The 23,796-nt window shown below is 37.9% G+C and overlaps 2 protein-coding genes and 1 non-coding gene across 6 annotated transcripts in view; 2 read left to right on the forward strand and 1 right to left on the reverse strand.

The window, feature by feature from the left end:
* Positions 1-10,976, forward strand: part of tex2 (testis expressed 2) — a 68,057-nt gene extending 57,081 nt beyond the window's left edge. For 3 of the 4 annotated variants that reach the window (XM_056249961.1, XM_056249963.1, XM_056249962.1), the window contains exons 7-12: positions 20-119; positions 4,734-4,854; positions 5,341-5,451; positions 6,489-6,698; positions 9,059-9,179; positions 10,458-10,976. In XM_056249961.1, coding sequence (XP_056105936.1) covers positions 20-119; positions 4,734-4,854; positions 5,341-5,451; positions 6,489-6,698; positions 9,059-9,179; positions 10,458-10,592 — 798 coding nt within the window. In that variant the 3' untranslated portion in view covers positions 10,593-10,976. The remainder of the gene's footprint in view (positions 1-19; positions 120-4,733; positions 4,855-5,340; positions 5,452-6,488; positions 6,699-9,058; positions 9,180-10,457) is intronic. The other variant, XM_056249964.1, reaches the window with a different exon arrangement.
* A 2,565-nt stretch (positions 10,977-13,541) lies between these two features.
* Positions 13,542-13,675, reverse strand: LOC130084583 (small nucleolar RNA SNORA50). The gene has a single exon (XR_008807010.1). It is a non-coding gene; the product is annotated as a small nucleolar RNA SNORA50 (small nucleolar RNA).
* Positions 13,676-17,534: 3,859 nt separating this feature from the next.
* The window catches only part of LOC130084484 (serine/threonine-protein kinase/endoribonuclease IRE1-like), a 39,849-nt gene continuing 33,587 nt past the window's right edge, over positions 17,535-23,796 (forward strand). The window contains exons 1-2 of the mRNA XM_056249944.1: positions 17,535-17,750; positions 22,751-22,871. Coding sequence (XP_056105919.1) covers positions 17,679-17,750; positions 22,751-22,871 — 193 coding nt within the window. The 5' untranslated portion in view covers positions 17,535-17,678. The remainder of the gene's footprint in view (positions 17,751-22,750; positions 22,872-23,796) is intronic.

A 23,796-nucleotide genomic window follows, 5' to 3' on the forward strand; every position in this document is an offset into this window, starting at 1 on the left:
AGTGTACTGTTTATTCCAGCTCCCGTACTTCATGAATGAGCTGACCCTCACTGAGCTGGACATGGGGATATCCATTCCCAAGATCCTCAGCTCCTCCAAACCATCCGTAGATCACAGAGGTAAGGCCTGGTCTGGACTCCTCAATTTATATGATGTTATATCAGGGTTTAACATTAAAAACCATGCCAAATGTGTGTATTTCAGTATTGGCGTGTAACACACTCACTCCTATTAGCCACTTTGGCGGGATGAATTTTATATAATATACATGTGAAATGATAAACTAAGTGCAATGTAGTGTTGTCAACAATATAGATTTTTCGATATTACATATCGATACTGAAATATCTGAAACTCTGATACACAATACCAGCTGCTCTTTCTCTCTCTCTCATCTCTCCAACAGCGAATGACACACAAACCCTCCTCTCAAACACTCACTCGTTTCATTTGCTCTGGATGAATATTGTTGGCGTTACAGGGCTTGAATTTCTGTGTGGGATTGCACATATTGAGCATAATTTTACTCATCCTGCAGATTTTGTGCTCACACCCAAAGTGTGGCACACATAAAGACAAGTATATTGGCTATATAAAACAGTTTAATGGATCCGTGCGTCAGGTCTTAAAGTGACAGCAGCCTAATATACCGGCCGCCAAATTATGAGATGATTTTAAAAATATCTATATGCCATTTTTTGCCCTATGGTATCAATGTCAAAATTGTGGCCAGTAGACACTGTAATAATATACTGACCCAACGCCTTTGGGTAATATTAGTATATGTTTGTATTTTTAAATCTTATCTTAAGACTTATTTATTCACTCTGGCTTTTAACACTCTGTAGTTTGTCATCCTGGGTTTCTCTTTTATTCTATTGATTGCGTATTACTTATTTTGGCTTGTTTGTTATATTATTTTACTCTTTGTAAAGCACTTTGGTCAACTTTGGTTGTGAACGTGCTCTAGATATAAATGATTGATTTAAGTATTGAAGCAGAGCAACTTACCCGAGCCATTGCTTATGTTTTCATACATTTTATTTGAAGTTTTGGTTCTTTCAGCAGTGTCGTGTGATCTTTTTCAGCTCTTAATAAAAAATAAATGTCTATACATTAGGGCTGGGCGATATATCGCATGCTTGTTATGCGCGTCTCTTCAGTAAAGCCGGTTCCTTGATTAGTAGTAAATCACCTTCACCTGCTTTCAGATGGAAGATATGATGCAGATATGAGTGATAAATTAACACTCAAGAGTGTTAAAGTTAATGAGATAATTAAGTGATGATTGGGCGTTATTGAAGACACCTGATGTTAACAAGCAGAATCACTGAAGGAGAAAATCACAAATTGTAAGCCACCGTTATGGCGATCAGTGTTTGCTTTAGTTGGGCTCTTGACCCTTATACTTATTTAAATTAAATTTTGTTTGTCTGCTGCTATTGATTTATAACAGTTAAATGAACAAAGAAAAGTGTGATCTGATTGTGTTGGTTATGTTTTGGCATAATCATGCTGTGATCTGAAAAATGAAGCTTTTTGAAGTAGTTTGGTTTATCTTGTTAGTAAAAGTTTTGTGATTCTCAACATATGATTATCAGTATTTTTCTTATAATCCAAAATTTTTAATAAACATCATTCTTATAAAAACACTTTCAAAAGAATTTATTTAGAAACACAGACATCAATAATCAGCCTGTGAATCTCAACAATGGTGACAATAATAATGCATGTTGCAGTGGCTGCCACCAATCACAACTCATTAATGGCTCCCATCATGCATTGCGGTATGAATAAATTATGATCTGAATTGTCTATGTAATTTACTTTTCCTAATTGAATATTCTGCTCGTCACCATTGTTGAGATGCATTGACTGAATCTTGACGTCTGTGTGTGCCTAATAGAATGATTTTTTTTTTAAAACAACATTTAAGAAATCCTTCATATTATATCTAAAATTCTGGAAGTTTATGCAGAATCACAGTTATGCTGTAACCAACAGCATGAATCACAGACATGAAGTTCTAATGATGATTGTCATAATATAACCAACAGCATTAGATGCTTTTTTTTTTCTTTGTTCAACTGGCAGTTGAACAACTGATACAACAGACAAACTAAATCTAAAGTTAATAATATAAGGGTCAAGAGCCCAACTAAAGCAAACACTGATCGCCATAACGGTGGCTTACAATTTTAGATTTTCTCCTTCAGTGATTCTGCTTTAGGTGTCTTCAATAATGCTCAATCATCACTCAATTAATCACTTAATTATCTCATTAACTTTAACACTCGTGAGTGTGGACTCATATACACTCCCAGGAGTGTTAATTTAACACTGGAGTTTTTGCTGTGTACAAAGAGCCGTAGTTAACTGACAAGCTGAGCCATATCGCATTAAATATCGCTGGCGATACGTCTGCGATATTAATGCGATATGGCTCAGCTTGTCAGTTAACTAAGGCTCTTTGTAGTAAATGCCGCTCCATCTGAAAGCAGGTGAAGGCGATTTACTACTAATCAAGGAACCGGCTTTACTGACGAGATGCGCATAACAATATCGTGCGATATATCGCCCAGCCCTACTATACATACTCAAATCTTTTACCGAAACCATTAGATGTGCCTCATTGACACAGTCAAGCTATATCTCTTTTTATAGCGCTTTTACCAATATAGCTCATTTCAAAGCAGCTTTACAGTGATAATAGGAGATTACAGTAACAGAGATTGTGTGGCTTTACAGCAGCTCTAGAATAAAGTAATTGTCCAGATAAAGTTAGTTTTGATTGATTCACTTCCATTGCAAAGATAGTTATTAACTTAGGGGCCGCTAACACGACACCGCTCTAACTGAACACTTTACTGTGTTCTGGCCGTTCATCCGCACAGCAGCAGTGTTTGGGGCTCCAGAACGCAAACCTAGAGACACGCTCAAAGGTCCAAGCGTTGAAAAATTACTTATCAGGCCTTAAAAATTCCTAATACAGAATTGTTGTGTCTCTGCCTATAAGTGCCGATGGAGCGGCTCCCCTACAGTTACTGCTCCGGTGGATGTGTGTGAGATTTGGTAAAAGGCCAGACCCCTGCCAGCTTGTTAAACTTCTCGTTCGTCATCTAGGAAGCGACCCGCTGGGTTTAGAGGATCAGTGTGTGTCTGAGCCAATCAGAGAGGAGCGAACTCCAGCGCTAACCTTTCACTCCCTCAGGAGGAGACCCAGGGGTGCACTGGCGACTCCTGCATCGGTTTAATCAGTGTGTCCTCATGCTGGGTGTAGAGTTCAGCCAGATTCATTTGGGGGATGATGTTTGAATCTGGGAAATGTCAAGGAAAGTAATGCTGTGCATGTTTTTCAGGGGACAACATCCGAATTTATATTGGCGACTGGTGACTGGTTGTGTCAGAATAGTACAGAAGCAGTGCTTTGTGGGCTAGTGAAACTTAATGTGTGCAATTGTGGAGACGCTAGCGATAACAAGTTAGCTTTGAAAGCATACACAGTCCCTTCAGAGCATCTCCAAAGACACGCCTCCTAAAAAACACATGCAAACTGCGTTTAACCACCTCATGTCTCGAAGCACATAACATTACATTTATAATGAACGTAAACCACTTATAGAGCTCTAGTTGCACCACCTGACTGCTGCAGAGTCATTTCAGCGTTGATGGTGTTGGTATAGAAACGCATAAACCCGAGTCTGAGGACGTGAACGTCACGGGTTGCCATCTCGTTATTGCGGTTACGACATGGTGTGAACGCAGCATAGGCTTGATGTTTTGGTTCAGGAGAAGCTGTAAAAGGCGGCTGCTGTTTGTTCGCGGCGCTCATTAGCCGTGTTTCCATTATCCTTCAAATTGTGCATATTGAAAATACGCCCAGTGGAAACGCACCAATTTCACAAAAACTCCCATATATCGCAAATAAGTTTTAACGCTTGCATGATGTGGTTTTCCAGGCAATTCGAAACAGGAATATTTCGCAAAACTGCAATGGAAACAGTGTTTGTGCATTTACAGTCACCTGACGTACGTAACAGTCGATCACTCTTTAAAGATGACGTGTGTGTTTGGACAGAAGACGAGACACAGTTAAACTCATAAAAGACAAAAGAATCACGGGAATACTGTATTCTACACAAAGAAATGCCACAGTTTATCGAGATCTTGAAGCAGAAATGAGGGAGAAACTCCCAGAAACTCCTCATATGAGCCACTCTCAGTATAAGAGGCTTTCCTTGGCAGCTTGAAGAACACATCTACGTCTCCTGACATTAACAATAATGGCTAGTGCGGCGACTGATGCATATGTTGACAGGCAGGGAGGACATCCTATCATTGAGTTCGGACCGAATGTAATCATTGGATTAACGCTTTTTTGTTCCTGAGACTTCCAGAGAAGATGCATCTACATGTTTTAATATTTACACCATGTCTGTTAATGATTGCTATCAGAGTTTCAACCAGTGTAAAAAGTGTTTAATAAATGTTTATAAAACAAAGTGTCTTAGCCTACCTTTAATGATAAAATGATGATGAAAAAGTATAATAATATACATACAATACAACAATATATCATATAATTTAGAGCATATGGATTCCAAACATACAGTTGTATAATCAGTCGCAGATTACTCTGAAATATGAAGAGAAACATTGCATTAAATAATTTGAGTCGTGCATTGTATCATGCATGTAGTGACATTCATTTTTAAACATGTCTCCTTTCGCAGGCCTTTGGTTTGACCTGGAGATCTCGTACAACGGTTCGTTTCTCATGACTCTTGAAACCAAGATGAACCTGACCAGACTGGGAAAGGAGGGAGAAAGCTTAGGAGAACAGGGGAAAGAAGGGTAAGAGAATGAAGACCAACGTTGGCACTTGCTCCAAATATCTAGGCTTCTTCTTCTTTATTTCTGTGTTCTTTTGATGGGTTATTTTTCTGTTGGATGTATTTATAATTTCCTCTTTTTGCTGTTTCCGCTGGACTCATTTCTTTGTGGATGTGATCTCTTGATGGTGAGTTGAATCAGGGCTTTCTGAAGTCTCTCATTATGTGTTTGCACATGTTGTTCCTGCTTTCCTCCACATCCGCTGTGTTCTGCATGTGCTCACAGAAGCTCTCTTCCAAACCCTTGATTAAGCCTTTGTGTCTGACACACTCAGATGATGCCTAAAAGTGGTTCGGAACAGACCTTTCGTTTTCATGGAGAGTTAGTTTTTTTGTACGGTGTATTTTAGGTGTGTTGCAAGAGCTTTGCACATTCCCTTGCGCTCAGAAAGCCAGTTATGATGGAAACATGGCGCATAAGCTGTTGTCTGTTTGTGTGATGCACTAGACCCAGACCGCGCGCTTACTTCTTGGCCGACAGTGATGAAGAGTCATCGAGTGCGGGATCCTCTGATGAGGAAGATGCTGCCGAAGTGCCTGAGATTACAGGAGTGGAAGGGTGAGGTTATTTATTTCTGTGTTTAACAGTGGCAACGTTTACATGCAACCAAATAATGGGATTGACGGCTCAATCGGGCTGAAAAGCCTTCCTTAATCGATCCGAATGAGATTTCGATCGGATTGAAAGGAGTGGTTTATTCCTTTTCTAATCCGATCGAGAGAACATGTAAGCTGTGGGTTCCTGTCCTCCTCTATTTGGGCAATGTGTGGACCGCCTTGAGTCATAGTGAGTGCCAAGTAGGGCTGGGTATTGACACAAGTTTCACAATTCGATTCACAAGCTTGCGATTCGATTCCGATTCAATATTGATTATTTTGGATATCAGGTACAACAATACAAACTAATGCTGTAAACTATGGGAGACACTTGTATCCTATAGGCTTCATTAGCCGACTATAATATTGAAGGTAAAAATTAACTGAGCTGTATACAAACACTAAAATTACACTTTTATTTATTTTTATAATAAAGTTATATGAAATATAAACACTTATACCATGGTCTGGGTGAATACTCGATTCTGATTGGCTGCAGGGTGTCCATTAAAAAGTGATAGTCAAAGTATCCGTTTACAATTTATTGTATCAAAACAAATATCTAGTTAGCCGTTATACTATGCCTTCCTGTGTGTTTTAATTATAGGTTAAAAAAACAAAAGTGTAACGCCCATGGCTAGACAAGCCTAACTTACATGAAAACAAATACGTCAACTTTCTGGCTCGTAAGTTAGCTAAACTGAAGAATATTTAATATTGAAGAACATTAAATATTATAATGAATATGTAAAATGGTGCATATATTTAGCAAATGCTCCTCTCTAGAGTTAATTTTTCTCGCTGACTAACGAGTTTATGGTCACTAGATATGGTTTTTTGTGATGTTACATGACATGCTGTTTTACTGACGTCTTTCCACGGTTGAAACACTGAGCGATTCCATGTGACATGATACGGATTTCGGATTTTAATGCATGGCATTAAAAGATGGCCACACACCTGTAGAAAACCCTGCATGAATAACTCTTTTCTTCACAGTTATGTTGGCGGACACCGATCCAGCAAAATCATGCGCTTTGTGGACAAGATTGCCAAGTCCAAGTATTTCCAGAAAGCCACAGAGACGGAGTTCATCAAGAAGAAGATGGAGGAGGTGTCCAACACCCCGCTGGTGCTGACGGTGGAGGTCCAGGAGTGCCAGGGAACACTAGCGGTCAACATCCCACCGCCTCCGACTGACCGCATCTGGTATACCGCATTCATTCATACCCTATACACATCTATACAGGATCAGGCTTCGTTCAGAGACTGTTAAACGAAATTACAGGACTTTTCAAGCACTACTTCTTTGGTTTTCAAGGACTACAATCAGAGATCTCCCCTATCAAACACTATCTTTATTATCTTTCAACTTCTAAAGAAGGTAAATTGATTAATAAAAATAAACTAATAAAGCAAAATGGTACAGATAAAGTGCAGCAGATGCGATGACGGGTAACTTTAAGCATTGAAAGCACACTATGACAAAGATGTTCCTTATTCAAACAGATTTTTCTCTTCATTAATATATGATTGACATTAAGAATGAAAGCTGTATCATATACTTATTTTATATATATTTATGAGCAATGTCACGCTCATAGCCATGCGAAACGGCTCTATATCTTGGCTATATCAGACGGGCTGCAGCAGAAATTGTGTGAAAAGATTGTTTTATCAATAAAATCATATATGGTGTTTTAATAATTTAAGTGCTTTTCAAGTACATTTTCATAAACATGGCTGTTTTTCAGGACTTGAATTTCAAAAAGTCAAATTCAAGCATTTTAAGCAGCTTGTACGAACCCTGCAGAATTATAGGGCGATAGTCGCGGTGTCCGAAAGCTTAACAACTCTGCCTTCGAGGACACATTTCAAGGCACATCCGAATCCAGTGTTAGTTTCAGTTCCGGTCTACTGAGAAACCCTCATCTGACCGATCTTTGAAGGCGGCGTAGAGGTGTCCAGGGTTTGAAATTAACTTTTTCACTAACCAGCCAATTTGGCTACTAAATTAGGCTACCGGCCACTTGCGTAGTGACGTGTGTGTGTGTGTTCAAGTAAGCCAGATATGAGCAGATTCTGCGCGATAAACTGTGTTTAATATATCATGAGGACTCAGGAGTATTTGCACTAAATTTGTCTCACACGAACTTCCCCAGCAAACTGAGTAAACATAAGTAACACGCCGAATTGGCTCGTGATTTGACAGCGTTACCCGCCACAGTTGATTTTTACCCGATTGGCGGGTGTTAGTTTCAAACCCTGTATGTATCCTTCGCTGCCTTTGATATCCCACAATCCTGTGCTTTCCATTCTGTGACAGTTAAGCTAAAAAAATAAAGATGGCGTTTGAAAGTTATGGTTGGTCGTCAGTTTGTGTGTAAATGTACATTTTTGACTAATATTTTCCACTTCTGATGTCATTTCTAGCAGGAAATGACTGTTGTAGTAATTACATATTAGCTTAGTTCTCACTAAAGCTCTTCTGTGCTGTAGATCATTAAACCGTAGCGCTGCGTCAGAAGTTACGCTACCGCAGTTTCGCAAGATGCCTTCAATTTCCTGATAAGGCAGCGAGGCAACACATCTGTGTTGTCTTTTCCTAATGCACCCGGCGTCTTTGTGCATCATTAATGTTGCATTCATGCCATCTGCTGGTCATAACTCAGGACACGCGGCAAGATATCTCAAGATTGGATTTAAAATTAATTTTAAAGATTTCATTGCATGGATGAAGCTCACGAAACCTGTCAAAAGAGTAAAAAAATTGCCAAAAATCACAAGTAAGAAATAAGGAATTATGTTTTACCCAAATACAGTGTCTTCATGGGCCAATAAGATTTATTTCTGACAGTTAAAGGTTAGTTAGTTCACTCAAAAAGGAAAAATCTCACCCTCATGTCGTTCCAAACCCGTAAGACTTTCATTCATCTTCCAAACACAAATGTTTTTAATGAACTCTGATAGATTTCTGTCCCTCCATTGACAGACTAAGCAACTACCACTTCGATGCTTCAAATAGTTCATAAAGAGATCGTAAAAATAATCCATATGAATAGAGCGATTTAGTCCAAATTTTCTGAAGAGACTCCATCACTTTATATGATGAACAGATTGAATTTAGACTTTTATTCACATATTAACATTAATCAACTCACACATTGTTATGATAAACAGAAGCTCAAGCATGAGAGCCAATGAGGTTAACTTTCGTTACACGTTTGAGCTTCTGATCAATGTTTAAATGTGAATAATTTCACATTTTACGATCTCTTTATGAACTTTCTGAAACGTCAAAGTGGTAGTTGCTTAGTCTGTCAATGGAGGGACAGAAATCTCTCAGAGTTCATTAAAAACATCTTCATTTGTGTTCCCAAGATGAAGGAAAGTCTTACCGGTTTGGAACGACGTGAGGGTGATTGGTGACCATTATTTTAATTTTTGGCTGAACGATCCCTTAAACCAGTGCTATGCAGTGAAGAAATGCAGGTTACGGGGAAATGATGTGTTCAGAGTGAAGGACATGTGCTGATGTGTGTGTGTGTGTGTGTGTGTGTTTCTGTCAGGTATGGTTTCAGAAAGCCTCCTCGTCTGGAACTGAAAGCTCGGCCTAAGCTGGGCGAGAGAGAGGTTACTTTTGCTCATGTGACGGACTGGATAGAGAAGAAACTAGATCAGGAGTTTCAGGTAAATCGGTTGGTCTTCTTAAAGGTGTCCTAGGCCATTGGTTCTCGAGGTCCAGTTTGATCACGGCTGAAGCTAAACAGGACAGTGGACGACACCGTGGCATTATTGGTGCATGTATGACGTTACTTTATAGGCCAACCGGCAGTTTGGGAACCATCTGGTTCCCTCCGCAAAAACTCAATAGGATTCTCCCATAGGCTTCTGGATTATCGCTAAAAACAAGCTCTGTGATCAACAAAAGTTGCACGTTTTGTCCATCAAGATAACTATCACAGCTTTTATGAATTTTGAAGCCTAAATGCAGTCGCCAGAAGTAAAAAGCTAAAGGTAGGCTATAAGCGAATTACACCACGGTCTACGAATTCAACGTCACAAAGTTGCCAGAAGCTTAGCGATGATCAAAACACATCTTCCCAGAACGTTAGAGTTAGAATAATTCATAAGATTATTCTAAGCATAACGATGCTGTAAAAGCGGACTGAGTTCGGTGTGATGATGTTTAATCTCCTCGACAGCCTCTTGTCACGTTAAGCCACTTGTTAGCTAGAACCGCCTTCTTCAAGACATGTAACCGCTTCAAAAAAATCACGAGTGGGTAATACTGATGTGTTTTATGTTGTTGAATAAAACGTGAAAGTGTCTTGAGCTTGTGTTCAGCCATTTAACTCCAAAAACCCATTGACTTCGGGACCGGAAGTGCTAAAAGGCTGACTCGTTTTGGCCTGCAAAGTGATGTCATACCTGCACCTCTCTATTAGTGGTTCCCCTCTGCAATTAAGAGCTGAAAACCCATAATTACCAGCCGAATACATGCACGTACCTTCAAATACACTTTAATTTAAGGTGTTCTAGTGTACACAAATACTGTGCTGTATATTAATTATCAACACGTGCTTACTCTAGGTAAATTAATAATAACAGTAAATCGTGCATAGAGTAAGTAGGAACAAGGAAACTATTAAAAAAAGGGTTACATTTAAGTACTAAGTAATATTAAGCAACTACATGTACTTACTATAGGGTTAGGGTTTGGTTGGAGGGTTAGTTGCATGTGATTATACATAATTTACTGTTATTAGTACATGTAACATATGTAACAAGGACACTGTAAAATAAAGTGTTATCAGAGAATTTGCCAATTTCTCAGGTCAAAATGAACAGTAAATTGTACAAACGCCAAACGTTCCTCACTCCATATCTGTTTGCTGATAACAGACGAGGCTTTTGTGTTGATGTATTGTCATCACTTCCTTCTCTTTGCCCTCTTACCTTCCGCAGAAAATCTTTGTAATGCCAAACATGGATGACGTCTGGCTGCCTATCATGCACTCTGCCATGGACACGCGGTCCGACGCCAATGCCTTGAAGGACGAGGACACCGCGGACCCCGAGGAATCCCTTGATGACATGTGAAGATGTGCTTCTGTGTAAAGCAGAAGAGAAACACTCAAGTCCCATGAGGGCAAGACTATACCTGACTTGGAAATTACAGGTGCCATATTGCCCATTGAACACAGCTGTGAAAAATACCAACACATCCATAACTAAAAGAAAGGACAAAATTGCTTGCTTGCTTGCTTTTGATTTGATTGGGACAGTCCCGAATGCACATGCTGTTGGCCCTCGAAAACAGGATGAAAGAGGTTTTGGTGATGCGTACAGGTGAAGTGACATAGAAGGTCTGGGTAAAGTGTACTCTACCTCTGTTTGATGCACGCTGACTTACCAAACGTCCCGGGGTCGCATGGCACAACCTAAACTCTTATCCTGTAATAGCCTAAGGCCTGGTCAGCAGATTTGATCACAGGACTTTTTAAACCACATTTGAGGGTTCGATATTTGAAGACGTGACACCAGTAAATGGTCATTTTAGCCAAACCTAAAAGCCATTTATGATTTTCTCGTGATTGTCATACGCTTCTAAGCAGCAAATAATTGTTTAGACTCAACAGACCTACAAGTACACCATTTTTCTCTTCCGTTCACCGCTGCCTGAGCCCTCTGTGTGGCGTCCGATTATGCAATTAGATCAATTTCACTGTGCTCAAGAGGGACACCAGCCAATAACCCCTCATTCCTTAGCGATCCCGACTCAAACAGCCTATTCTAGTGGGTTCATAGCTTTCCATCTGCAGGCATTGGCCCTCAGTGGGTCTCAAACGAGGGGAACAAACGTGCTAACAATGCTAATGTGCATAAACCGGCTCATAAATGCTCCCCATATCATTGTATACTTTTAGTTTGTCATCTAATCAAGTGTATTTTGGTGCAAATTCCCTTCACAGAACCCAAAAAGATCTGTAGGTCAATGTTGGAGGGCTAATTCACCTTGGAAATTTCCTATTGGCTTTTAGAATAGTGTTTTGTTTTGGGGATTGTATGAGTAAAATGAGGTCTGTGGTAAACATAACCTAACGTTTTTCATGAATTACACATCGAATGTGAATCTGAAGCTGCTGTTTTGTCGCTAGGTAAAGAGTACAACCCATAAACAAACATCCTTGTGGTGTTTTTTGAGAAACACTATTCATTAACCCCACTGGAAAGTCCCAAGGCTTGGGAAACTAATTCTCCTGAAGACTGAATGGCTTTATTTAGCAGATGCTAATTCGACTGGTTGCGTGACGCGCTCTCACCATGGAACCGTTAACATAAAGTGGAGAAGATATGATTATGGTCATCATTCACTTGAAATGAGGATGTTTTTGCGTTGACCACAGTGTTTAATGTGGTGGGCTACAAATAAGTGCTATTCTATTTCCAACACCGATGAACTCGTATGTCGTGTACCTGTGGAGAAGATTGTTGAATGTACAAAGCGTTTTCGTCCACCTTGTTTGGCATATTTTATCAAGTGTTAATATCCGTGATGTTCATTGTCAGGTTTTTTCTTTTCACTGCGCTCGCAGGTCATATGGTGTATTAAATCAGGTAGGTCGTTTCTGTTGGATTATCAGTGGCAAGTGATTTGCCAAATAAAATATCATCAATGAATTTTGACATTCATCCATTATCAGATACTTCACATGTATTGAGAGGTCTGAGAAAAAGTGTTTTATATCCAACAAACATGACAAGGTCTGTATCTTAGCCGGCGCTAAGGTGTCAGTGAACGTAAATTGTGGTTATTTCCACATCTGTTTTGGACTAAAGTCCAAATAATCAATCCTACATGTACTTTGATTTCAATGCGTTTACTTTGAATGACAGTTTGTGCTACAATATTGCCATTCACAATTGATCTTGTGTGCGCGCTCTGCCAATCGCTTATTCCTTTGCACAATATTTTATGTTAATATTGTGTTCGGCCATATTGACGACATGATTGTGTGTGGAAATTGATAAAAGGCTTTTGCAAAAATAATTCCTGTGTTTCCAGTGTCATTTTTTTTATTAAATGTAGGGGGAATTAAGGGTGATATTGGGACATGAGGTCAAATTGGACAGTATTTAACTATACAGAGTGTATCTTCACACTAAACACTAAAAACTTGTGAGATCACATGATCAAAATGGGATGCCCTCATTGGTGTGACATCATGAAGTGAGGGAAATGACAAGCTTTTGCTAGTTTTAATAAGGTCTTAACTACTATTTTACAAAGATTTTACATGAATATAATGCACTCTACTGCAACAAAATCAGTAAAAAGTTGTTTTTGTTTTGTCCCACAGTTTGGGTGGATGGGACGGCATGATTTTATGTGATTTGGACCATGTTTAAAGGCTTAGCTTATTAAGAAAATGGTTAACCTTACAATAGTGAACCAATACGTAGCTTTGCATGCTCTAAAACCCCAACATTTTCATTCGTGCAAAACCTAAAGGACAACAAAAATGTTCATCAACTAGCTGGATTATGCTAAAATAAAACTACCCAATTCTGAAAATAGAATATATATATAGGGGAAGGGGTTTATTCATCCATCCAAAAGTTACAACAAAAATTGGGTCAGCTTATGTTATTTTTATTAATTTTGGACCTGAACTTTTCAATAACTGAGTTCAAGCTTCTTTTACCTCAATTACACGAGCTGTGCTGTATGAATTGGGATGAACTTACAAATATTCAGAAATAAAATTAAACAATGAACAAACAAAAAAAAGTCACATATATAGATATCAAAGTATGAACTAACTTGTGTAGTAAACATGTTTGCACTACTAGCCTAAATCAATAAGATGTGCTTACAATCTTCAAAAAGGCAGAGTTTACATTAAAAGTGTATGTCATGCATCCTTTCACTATAATATGAACTTGTTTATTGTTCAAATGGATAGGTAACTTTAACAGCTGGGATATTTCTAATTTATAAGCTGAAAACAAAAACAGTCTTCACATGTGTATAACTGTAATTTAGCATTGTGTTGCTTGCTTTTAAAAGAGCAACTTGGGGGGAAAACCAAGAGACTCCAGTTATAACAAGCGTTTACTGTTGCACCGTTGCTTGACCCGATGAGCCATGAAGGGGCTCCACGAGTTCAGATACAGTGCTCTGTACAAACATAAAATAAAGAAATCTCAGCAACAGAAAACAGCACACACAGGCAAAGACGTCCATTTTGTTTTATTATGCACAAACTCAAACACATACAGAATTTGGCATGCAGCCACAAACGTTTCTAATACCCTATAAAGTTATACAGATCAAAAAAACAAATGGAAAATTAGTTATTTAACTCAGATTTATCTAGAATTAAACACTTTGTCATTACAGAGATGTGGGACATAACGTTACAAACCTCAGCTTCATCCAATTCACCGTCTCGCCCTGTTTCAGAAGTAAAAGACAGCGTTAACATCAACTCCAGCTTGAAGACCAGAGACTCGAGCTGAAAAACCCATCAGTCTGGTCAGTTATTAGAGTTTAACATCACTGTTGATCAGTAGTCTAACGCATAATCATCATTCCAGGACATACAACTGAAGATTCATTCAGTGAACTCAGGCCTGGCCTTACCTAAAATCACTGGCTCCACTGCGAGTGCAAACAATCCTGTATGGGGACAAAACAAGTCATGAGTTATAGTATAATCATATAGACAAACACGACTAAATCTTGATTAAATAAAGGTAATTTCCATATGAATGAATGTATATCAGCCATGCTGCAAACACGTGCTCAGGCCAGTCGCACAAACACGGACTTCGGCTTACTTTTCGGCATCAAATTACACCAATAATGAAAAGTATTTGATGATTAGTTTGTAAGGCTAGTCTTTGGTAGTTTACTCACCTGGATGTGTCGACACACGAGCTCATTTGTTCATCGGAAACTAGTAAACTAGTTTTCTCACGGTCGAGTTTATATTTCTCTGGAGTTTTCGGAACTACGGAAGAAAAAATTAAGATAAAACAATTCATAGAATCTAAACATTTAGCTCAGCATTTCAGATCCAGTACAAAACACGCTGAGTTTAGCGTCTAACGACGACTCGCTTCTCCCGCTCTCTGCGTGTAATAAACGAACATCAGAGAGATGCTTTTCATGTGTGGAGATGCCAACCTCAATCATTGGCCAACGCGTAACGGTCGGCGGATCACGTGTTCCCTCATAACCAATCACATTCCAGTAAATACTCATCTGAATACCCTGAAACTATAAAGGTTTAAGATCCAAAGACTGTGTAGATTGTATATTTTTTCCATTCGAATGATGAATACTGTGGATTTCCTGGCTTGTTTCCGATTAAAAAAACAAAAACGCCACTGTTTGAGGACACTATATGAGACGACCAGTAAAATTATTCCTATCTGTCTGAAAATACATTTGTTTCCGGTCTAAACTCCAATAATGGATACATCCAAAATATTTATTGGCAACGTGTTGACGATTTAATTAATGTTGAATCATTAAAGTAGTTTTGGGCGCTTTCAAAGCAATGCTTCATGAAGCTTCGAAACCTTTAAGAATCGTTTGTGTCGAATCAGCGGTTCAGATCGCGAATCAAACTGCCAAAGTCACGTGATCTCAGTAAACTCCGTTATTTCAATGCTTCACCGCTGGAGGGCGACGATGATCTCTGAACACATGAATACTGTGGGTTTTACCTGATCTCTGGTCAGTTTTATACATTTGTTGACGTTTTAATTATACATTAGTATAATGAAAAGTAGTAGTCTAACAGTAGTAAGTTAGTAGTCTCTTATTGGCCTGTTTAGCTGAGCCATCCATGGAACAAACAAAACAACCCCTTAAAATTGATAAAGAACACGAACGAATGAGGACATTTTATTTCAGACATATCAAAAAATAAACAAAGCAAAACATCAGGAAAAAATTTACTGATAAGTTGAATAAGCAAAACTTTCAGTTAACATTAAGTAACATTTGGCAACATGTCTGAAAATACACTTATTTAATCCTACCCCATATCCATAACTTAGTCAATTATTATTATATTATTTCATTTACCACATAAATGTATATCTTATTTATATTTATCACATTTATCTTATACTCTACATACACACACATAATCATACACATATGTCAATGAACACACTGATTGTAATGCACTGACTTTTTATAGTCATGCGAACAGCTAGAACCTTGAATTTACTTATCCCTTAACAATTAAATAAGGTAAAACCAGTGAACAATACAGTATATTTATATTGTATTTATATACACTCTTTCAATTGTCACACTACTTATTTCCAAACAGCTTGATAATGGTTTTACTCAAATTTAATGATCATTTAGTACTGTCAAACCCTCTTTTTAACCTGCTCATTTCAGATGTGATTAACTCCAGAAGCTGCTGCAAATCCTCACCAGCACAAAACAATATCTGCGTCATCTGGAAATGAGACACATTTAAGAAATTCTGATGTTTTACACAAGGCGTTTATGTATGAAAAGAAGTGGCCCCAACACCGAGCCCTGGGGGACACCGCAAGTAATGTCCCAACAAGACGATCTTCACATAAACAACCCCCCCCCGAGACCATACCGGTCGAGTTTACTAACTCATCTATCATGATTCACTGTATCGAATGCTTTCTTGAGGTCAAGAAATATCCCAGCTGCATATTTGTTTTGGTCTAAGGCATTTGTGATTTCTTCGATTCGCTCAATAACCACTGAAGATGTAGATTGACTCTCATTTAGTATGTTGTGCTTATTGATGCATTTGTTTAGTTTTACCAACAAAGAGTTTTTCTAAGATTTTGGAAAATTGAGGAAGCAAGGAAACAGGCCTCTATAAATACAGATTCATACTTACATATTACACCTATTCTTGATATCTAATGGTATTAGATTTTAGATTTCTCAAATAATTGCATTTGATAGATTATACTTTCAATAAAACATTTGCAATGGGTTTGTAAAAGGTGTTTTCACGCATGGATGTTTGCTGCATTTGCACTGTTTGGCCAGCAGAGTGCGGCGCTTCGAAACAGTGAGTCGATTCAAATTGATTCGAAGCTTTGAAAAGATTCGTTTCTCCCATCAATAATGGCAGAGTTTCGACGCAAAAACAGTTTAATTAGCATTCTGAAGCCTCTCTTCCGTCGACATCCATTAAAACAAAACCCCCTAGTGTACCGCAGGTTGTTGTTTTTGTTGTTCAGTCAAATAAGTAAAGTGTAATGAAGTTAGGCTACTGATGAGAATTAGGACAAGTAAGAATAACAAAATAATAGCTGTTTTTGGGGACCACGGTATTCTTGGAAAGTCAAAGTCAGATTTATTGTCATGTCAGTCTGGGCAGTGGAGAAAAACAAACGTGGTTCAAAACACTAGTAATTAGAGACAACATTAAAAAGACGGGGAAAAAAGATGTATGCACAACAGTGGAGGAATGATGGAATAATGTCTAAACATACAAAAAAATTGGTGTATAACCTTTCTTTTACTGTCTATGTGTATAACAGCTGTTATGATGTGCGATTTATGAATAAAGTATCCAAACAATTACGTTATTTTAAAGTATTTACTTATTTATTTATCTTGAACAACATGACAAAAAGACCAGTCGAGAACAAATAGATAATGAATGATAAAAAGATTCATAATTAAAAAATAATAATTCTTCAAAAAGAGAGATTGTTTGCAAAAAAAAAGAGAACTATTACAGGTCATATTTTACTACCACCGTTTATTATTATTAATATAACTTGTATAATTTACTCTTATATCATTTGTATTTTTTTAACACACACATATATATATATATATATATATATATATATATATATATATATATATATATATATATATATATATATATATATATATATATATATATATATATATATATATACGCTAATAACAACAACAAAAAGTACAAATATGACTCCTCGTTTCCGGTCCAAGGTGAAGTGACGTCGTGTCGCAGCCACGCCCCCCACGCGTTTTGCGCATGCGCAGGAGCAGTAAGAGGAAGCGAGCTGATAAACGCATTGAACCCGTCTGTTCAGTAGTAACGTTACAATGACACATTGAACTATCGTAAACCGAGCCGATATCAGCCGTGTACTGTGCATGTGTGTATGATGGCGTGGGGAGTGTGTAGCAGGGCTCTGGTGTGGATTATAACTGCGCTCGTGTGCTGGAGTCTGATGGTGAGTGTGTAAACATCACTGTTTCACTGATCTCTGATCAGTTCAGGACTGTAGTCATTATTACTGGAGTCATGAGTCTAAACACTGCTGATCTGACCTGTGACCCTGTCTGCTCTTCTGCCTATTAGTTTGGGTGTCATTGAACAGTTATAAGGCTGGTCTTTGTTTGTCTGCTGTTTGATATGACTTTATTATGGACAATGAAGATATTTCTGATACGCAAAAGTAATGTATGCTGTGATCTGATATGAAACATCAGCTTTATATGATAGAGTAGATCCGATCAGTAGTGTCTAGAGAGAGTTATCTTCAGTTGTGTGTTGATTGTCCTGTAGGACACGAGTTTTCCTATCCTGGATCCTTCCTATCTTTCACTGTACTTTTCTGGACTGTATTATAATATCGTTTTTTATCAATGGATAAGAGTGCGTTTGTCTATGGTGTCACGAACAGGACCTGAGCCTATATAAGCTTTTCCACAACACACTTTTTTTAACTTACCTGAAAATCGACCGATAATCGGTTTTACCGATACTTGAGCATTTCCCATTATCGGGTATCGGTTTTGTGATTTCGGATTCACCGATAAAAGGCGTTTTCGGAATTGCGTGCAAGACCGCTGTTAAAGCACTGCGGTGTTCAAACGGTAAAATAACTTGCCTCTATTAATTAATAAACTTTATTTGACATAACAGCCGCTAATGCACAGATGAGATATCGGTTATCGGGCACATAAACATGATTGTATCGGTCATAAATAAATCAATATCGGTCGTTCTCTACTAAACATCACAGTAGATTTACAGAAGTTTGGTCACAGAATGGCAGTGAAGAACAATAAAAAGACAGAAAAAGGATGTATATGCACAATAATGCCTATACATACACACAATGAGATGTGTAACAGCTGTTATGATGTGCGAGTTATGAATAAAGTATCCAAACAGTTTCAATGAGAGGTTTGCAGACTCAGTCCCCAGCCGGCTCGAGTTAGCGTTCACTATTGTTGTGCCTGTGAGCAACATAATCCAGGAATATTCAATATAAACACATGTACATTAAGTATAACTATCCGTATGCTCACATATCCCGTTATTAACGTTTAGCCTATTTATTAAAATGCTTCATGTGATTTTTAACAGACCATGAAACAAATTTGAGTTGTGAAAATGACACGGACCTTTATACAGTAAAGACTGTAAGTCTATTGATTTCATCCATGTTATTTTCAGCATAACTTCTAGTTTAATTCTCCTGATGTTACTCCGATCGTGTGTGTGTGTGGACTTGTAGCTCACAGGAAGTGTGTGTGACTCATGAAGGATAGATGTTCATCTCTACTCATCACAGTCGTAGCATGTTATTGACGTTCAACACAGCATTAATTATCACTCTTTTGTGTGTCTGTTTTGCTGTCTAGAAAGAAATGTTGTCGTCTATTAGAACTGCAACTCTCAGCTATCGAATAATGTTGATTATCTGAGAAAAAACGTCTGCATTTTAACGTCTTTCCCCAAATATCCTCTTAAAATGTGCCGGTTGAAAGCTAAAGAAATGTGCATAAACACAAGTTTACATTCACTAATTGTGCAGACACTTTTATCTAATTGACTTTTAAATAAGAATAATTCATTGGAGAGAACAAAACTAATAACATCCTAAATTACCAGAGTAATTCTACAATAGAGCCGTTGTGCTGATAAGATAAATGTATGTTGTACATTTTATGCATTATACATTCTGTCAGCTTTTGTTATAGACTCAAATAATCTGCAATGACTATTATTTTTATTATGGATGCACCGATATGAAAGTTTAGGCCGATACCGATAATCGATAATTCTTTATATTTAAAAGCCGATAACCGATATATTGGCCGAAAAATCTAAATCCATATTTTGATATATCTTTTGAGAGCCTGATTACAAAAATTAACACAATTATAATGCTGTCTTTATTTTATGTAGCCGATATGACACATGTTGCACTTTATTGTATTTTCCTTTATTGAAGTGATTTCAATCATATTTCAAGCAATTCAAAACCATCATGTTGAACAGTGCGCATCTGAAGTGTCTCGGCTGAAATATATCGGCCAAATATTCTTATTGGGCCGAGAACGATCACATTAGAAATGAACATGTATATCGGCCGACACCGATATGGTTGAGCCTCGATTAGCAGGGCTATGTGTCAGTATTCTTTAATAAATGCACATGTTGCGATCTCTATTAAAATAGTGCGTGATATTTCCCTTTTCTGCTGTGCCGTGGAGAATGAGGATGTGGAAGACTAGTCACATGTTTTCTAAAGCCTCCTCCATCATCACTGCTGTGAACACACGAGGAAAACCTGACACGACTCCTTCATTTTAATGTTCACGACATGAGCGAGTGTGTGCAGTTCACTTGTGCTCTGCTAGCCTTTTAGGTTTGACTTGTGTTGTTTTCACACATTTTAGTTGTGACCAGCTCTATAGACCATGTGGATGTTTGCAGCAGTGATGATGATGATGATGATGATGATGTGTTGTATGGGCGGAGCCTAACCTGGTGACCTAATGCCCAACAATATTTAGCAAATGTATTGATGAAATAGCCTTCAATGAGAAGACGACACTGAGGATTAAAGCACATGTGTCCCGCTGAGTTTGGGTTGTCTTCATGTCATGCTAAAGTAACTCTGAGGAACTTTGCAGTGTGATGATGATGATTGTGTGTGTGTTTCAGCAGATGTTTTCTGTTCTCTCCTGAAACCAAGAGTGTGTGTTGCTGTGTTTCGATGGTGATCGGGTCCATCGAGGTCGTGAGAGATCTCACAGCTGTGCAATGTTTGCACTCGCTAACCGTCACATTCAAGACACTAAAACACATTATCAGCACGTGGTCCAGTAGAGTGTGTGTGTGTGTAATATATAGTCTCTTTGTTTAATGTAACCCACACTAGAGTCAGACTAGTTTCTCTAGGTGAACGGGTTGTGTGTTTGTTGTCTGCGTAGAGGTCAGGTTTAGCTCTCAGGCTTTGAGGGATCTCTGTATTTCTCTCCTCGTTCGAAACATTGTTTTTAAATGTACAAATACTGGGTGTAGGATTCAAGTTACACTTTTAAAAAGGGAAAGAGATTGTTGGTATTCACGGCGCTAGCAATGCCAAGGTCATGGACTTGATTCATGAACTGATAAAAATGTATACATTTCATCACAATGTCAGCGCGATGTAAGTCGCTTTTGGATAAAAGTTTCTGCTCAAATTAGAGCTGCACGATTCTGGGTAAATTGAGATTTTTTGTTTCAAATAGAGATCACAATTCTCCCACAAACTAAATAACAGGTTCTGACAAAATGTTAATTGCTGAAGTCAATTTGAGTTAATTATAAAAATAAATAAAAAAGTGCATGAAAGATTCATAACCCTCCCCTACTGCCAGTTTTTCACATCGCTGTAAATAAAAATACATAAACAATAATACTTAATGTAGGGATGTGCCAATATGAAAAATGTTGGCCGATACCGATAATCCTTTATATTTGAAAGCCGATTATAACCGATATATTGGCCGATAAATCTAAATCCATATTTTCATAAAATTTTAACCTGATTGCAAAACCAGTCTCATCATTAAAATCCATGTCCCAAACACATATTATTATGATGTTCTCATGATAATTTTATGTAGTCGATATGACAGACTGTTGCACTTTACTGTATTTTACTTTTTTGAAGTGATTTCAATCATATTTCAACCAATTCAAATCCATCATGTTGAACAGTGCGCATCTGAAGTGTCTCAGCTGAAGGAAACAACACATTATTTATCGGCTTTATGATATCTGAGAAATTTTCTTATCGGGCCGATAATATTAAAAATGATCAAATATCGGCCGATACCGATATGGTGGCCGATATATCGTGCATCCCCTAAAAATAACACGTAATTTGCTACAGGTTCTGACAAAATGTTAATGCCAGTTTTTCACATCGCAGTAAATTACAATACAAAATCAATAAATGTAATGAGTTTCATAGTAGTTTGATCATTTTTAATCTCTGATCAGTCCGATGTTCAGTATGTTTTCCACCAGATCATGTGTGTTTTAGGTTTGAGGCGGGTGAACACACAGAAGGAGTGGTCGACCGATATGTTGCATATCAGCATCAGTCGTTAATAGTCGTTATAATGATTTATAATCATTTCAAACTATTTTTCACTATAGCCAGTTTATAGCCATGTCATGTTCATGTGGTATTCACTTTACTGTATTTATAATTGGTGATATCTGGTCTATGAGAAACTGGGATTCCCAGTCTGCACAGATTCACCAGATTACTGTGGGTTCAAGTGTTTACTTCCCTTTTATTCATGCTTTTTATTTGTGAAAAAATATTATAATAGTATTACATAATCAAGAAGTTTCTATTTAAAGTTAAATTGTCCGGCCACACATGTTGTGAATCCGACAGGCTCTGACATAAAACGCTTTTAAATACATTTAATTACACATATTTGAGAAGTATTTCTACAATCTATCTACAGTGGCCAATTTGTTTTTAATGACTCTACAAGTTTAATTTATATTTTGTAAAATATCTTAAATATGAGAGAAGCACAAAACACTAAACTTGTTTTTCTGATTATATTATTTGGCACAAAAAAGGAAAACTACAGCTACAGGTTTTATTTTACTATGCAAAAACTCACAGAAAAAAACCACACATTGATTACAAAATAATGAGTTATTAATATCCCGTTGGTTCTCTCTTGTTTTTTTGCATGTGTTCATAACTCTTTGTATGACAGCCTGGCCAAAAATGATGTTTCAATGCATTCTCACCACCACAAATAAAACCATTGACGTCTTCAAGCACATCTGTGCAATATGCTTTACAATCTCCTACAGATGTTTGATCATGTGTGTGTGTGTGTGTGTGTGTGTGTGTGTGTGTGTGTGTGTGTGTGTGTGTGTGTGTGTGTGTGTGTGTGTGTGTGTGTGTGTGTGCAGGGCTCCTGCATCAGCAGCACGGTGTCTGTGCCCGAGAGTCTGCTCTTCGTGTCCACGCTGGACGGGAACCTTCACGCCGTCAGCAAGAGATCGGGAACCATCAAATGGACCCTGAAAGAAGGTACGCGTATGACCTGTCCGTTTTAAAGGTGCAGTCTGTAAGATTAATATCAATATAGGCAAAATATCACAGATCGTCATTTCAGCGCAATGGACAACGTGCAATATCACAGACCAAAGCAATAACACACACTCCAGCCTGGAAACACACATTCACAGTGAAATAACCGGCTGTTTTTCAGAGAGACCAGTATGTGATCTTAGCATGTTTCCTCAATATATGCAAACATATGGTATTTTTATGCTCTAGTAGAGTGTAAAGTTACACACAGCCGGTTTAAACGCGGGTCGATCATGAGTTCAGTTCACAGTGAAACTAGTGGAAATGAAACTGTTATCAGTGTGTCTCAACGCTTTTGACTGAAAGGCCTGCACAATAATATTGGAATATTGCACAATATTCGAGCTAAGGCCAAGATATGTCCTCTGGTGTAATTAAGGCAAAGCTTCATTTTTATATTAAGATTTCAGTGGGAGTTTCCCACTGAAAAACGGCTTATTCTGTTATTCTAAAAGTTTCAAGAACTGTATATGTCTTCTTTGCGTGTGAGAGTTCATTAGCATGCGGTGACAACGGCGGATGCACAAAGAAAGCACATTATAATAGTGGAAACTACTTAAAATCCTTCGTCATTTATGGTCACACAGATATGAGTAAGACGTCTTTCGAAACTGTAAAAGGTCTGTTTTTATTTGTGAACACTGACGAAACATTGTGCTTTTGTAACATCAAGAAAACAACCAGGATATGGTATATATCAGAATATAATACACACCAGTTTATTATACTTTTAAAGTATTATGGAAGGTCAAATCAAAGGTTTTCAGCGTCCAAGCGCATCGATTGATCATGCGCTGCGGGTTACAGGGTTAGTTCACGCTAAAGGGGAAATGTACTCGTGTCTTTCCAAACCCATAAGGCTTTT

This window comes from Rhinichthys klamathensis, unplaced genomic scaffold (assembly GCF_029890125.1).
Source record: "Rhinichthys klamathensis goyatoka isolate OS25496 unplaced genomic scaffold, OSU_Roscu_1.1 h1tg000065l_1, whole genome shotgun sequence".
Lineage (NCBI taxonomy): Eukaryota > Metazoa > Chordata > Actinopteri > Cypriniformes > Leuciscidae > Rhinichthys > Rhinichthys klamathensis.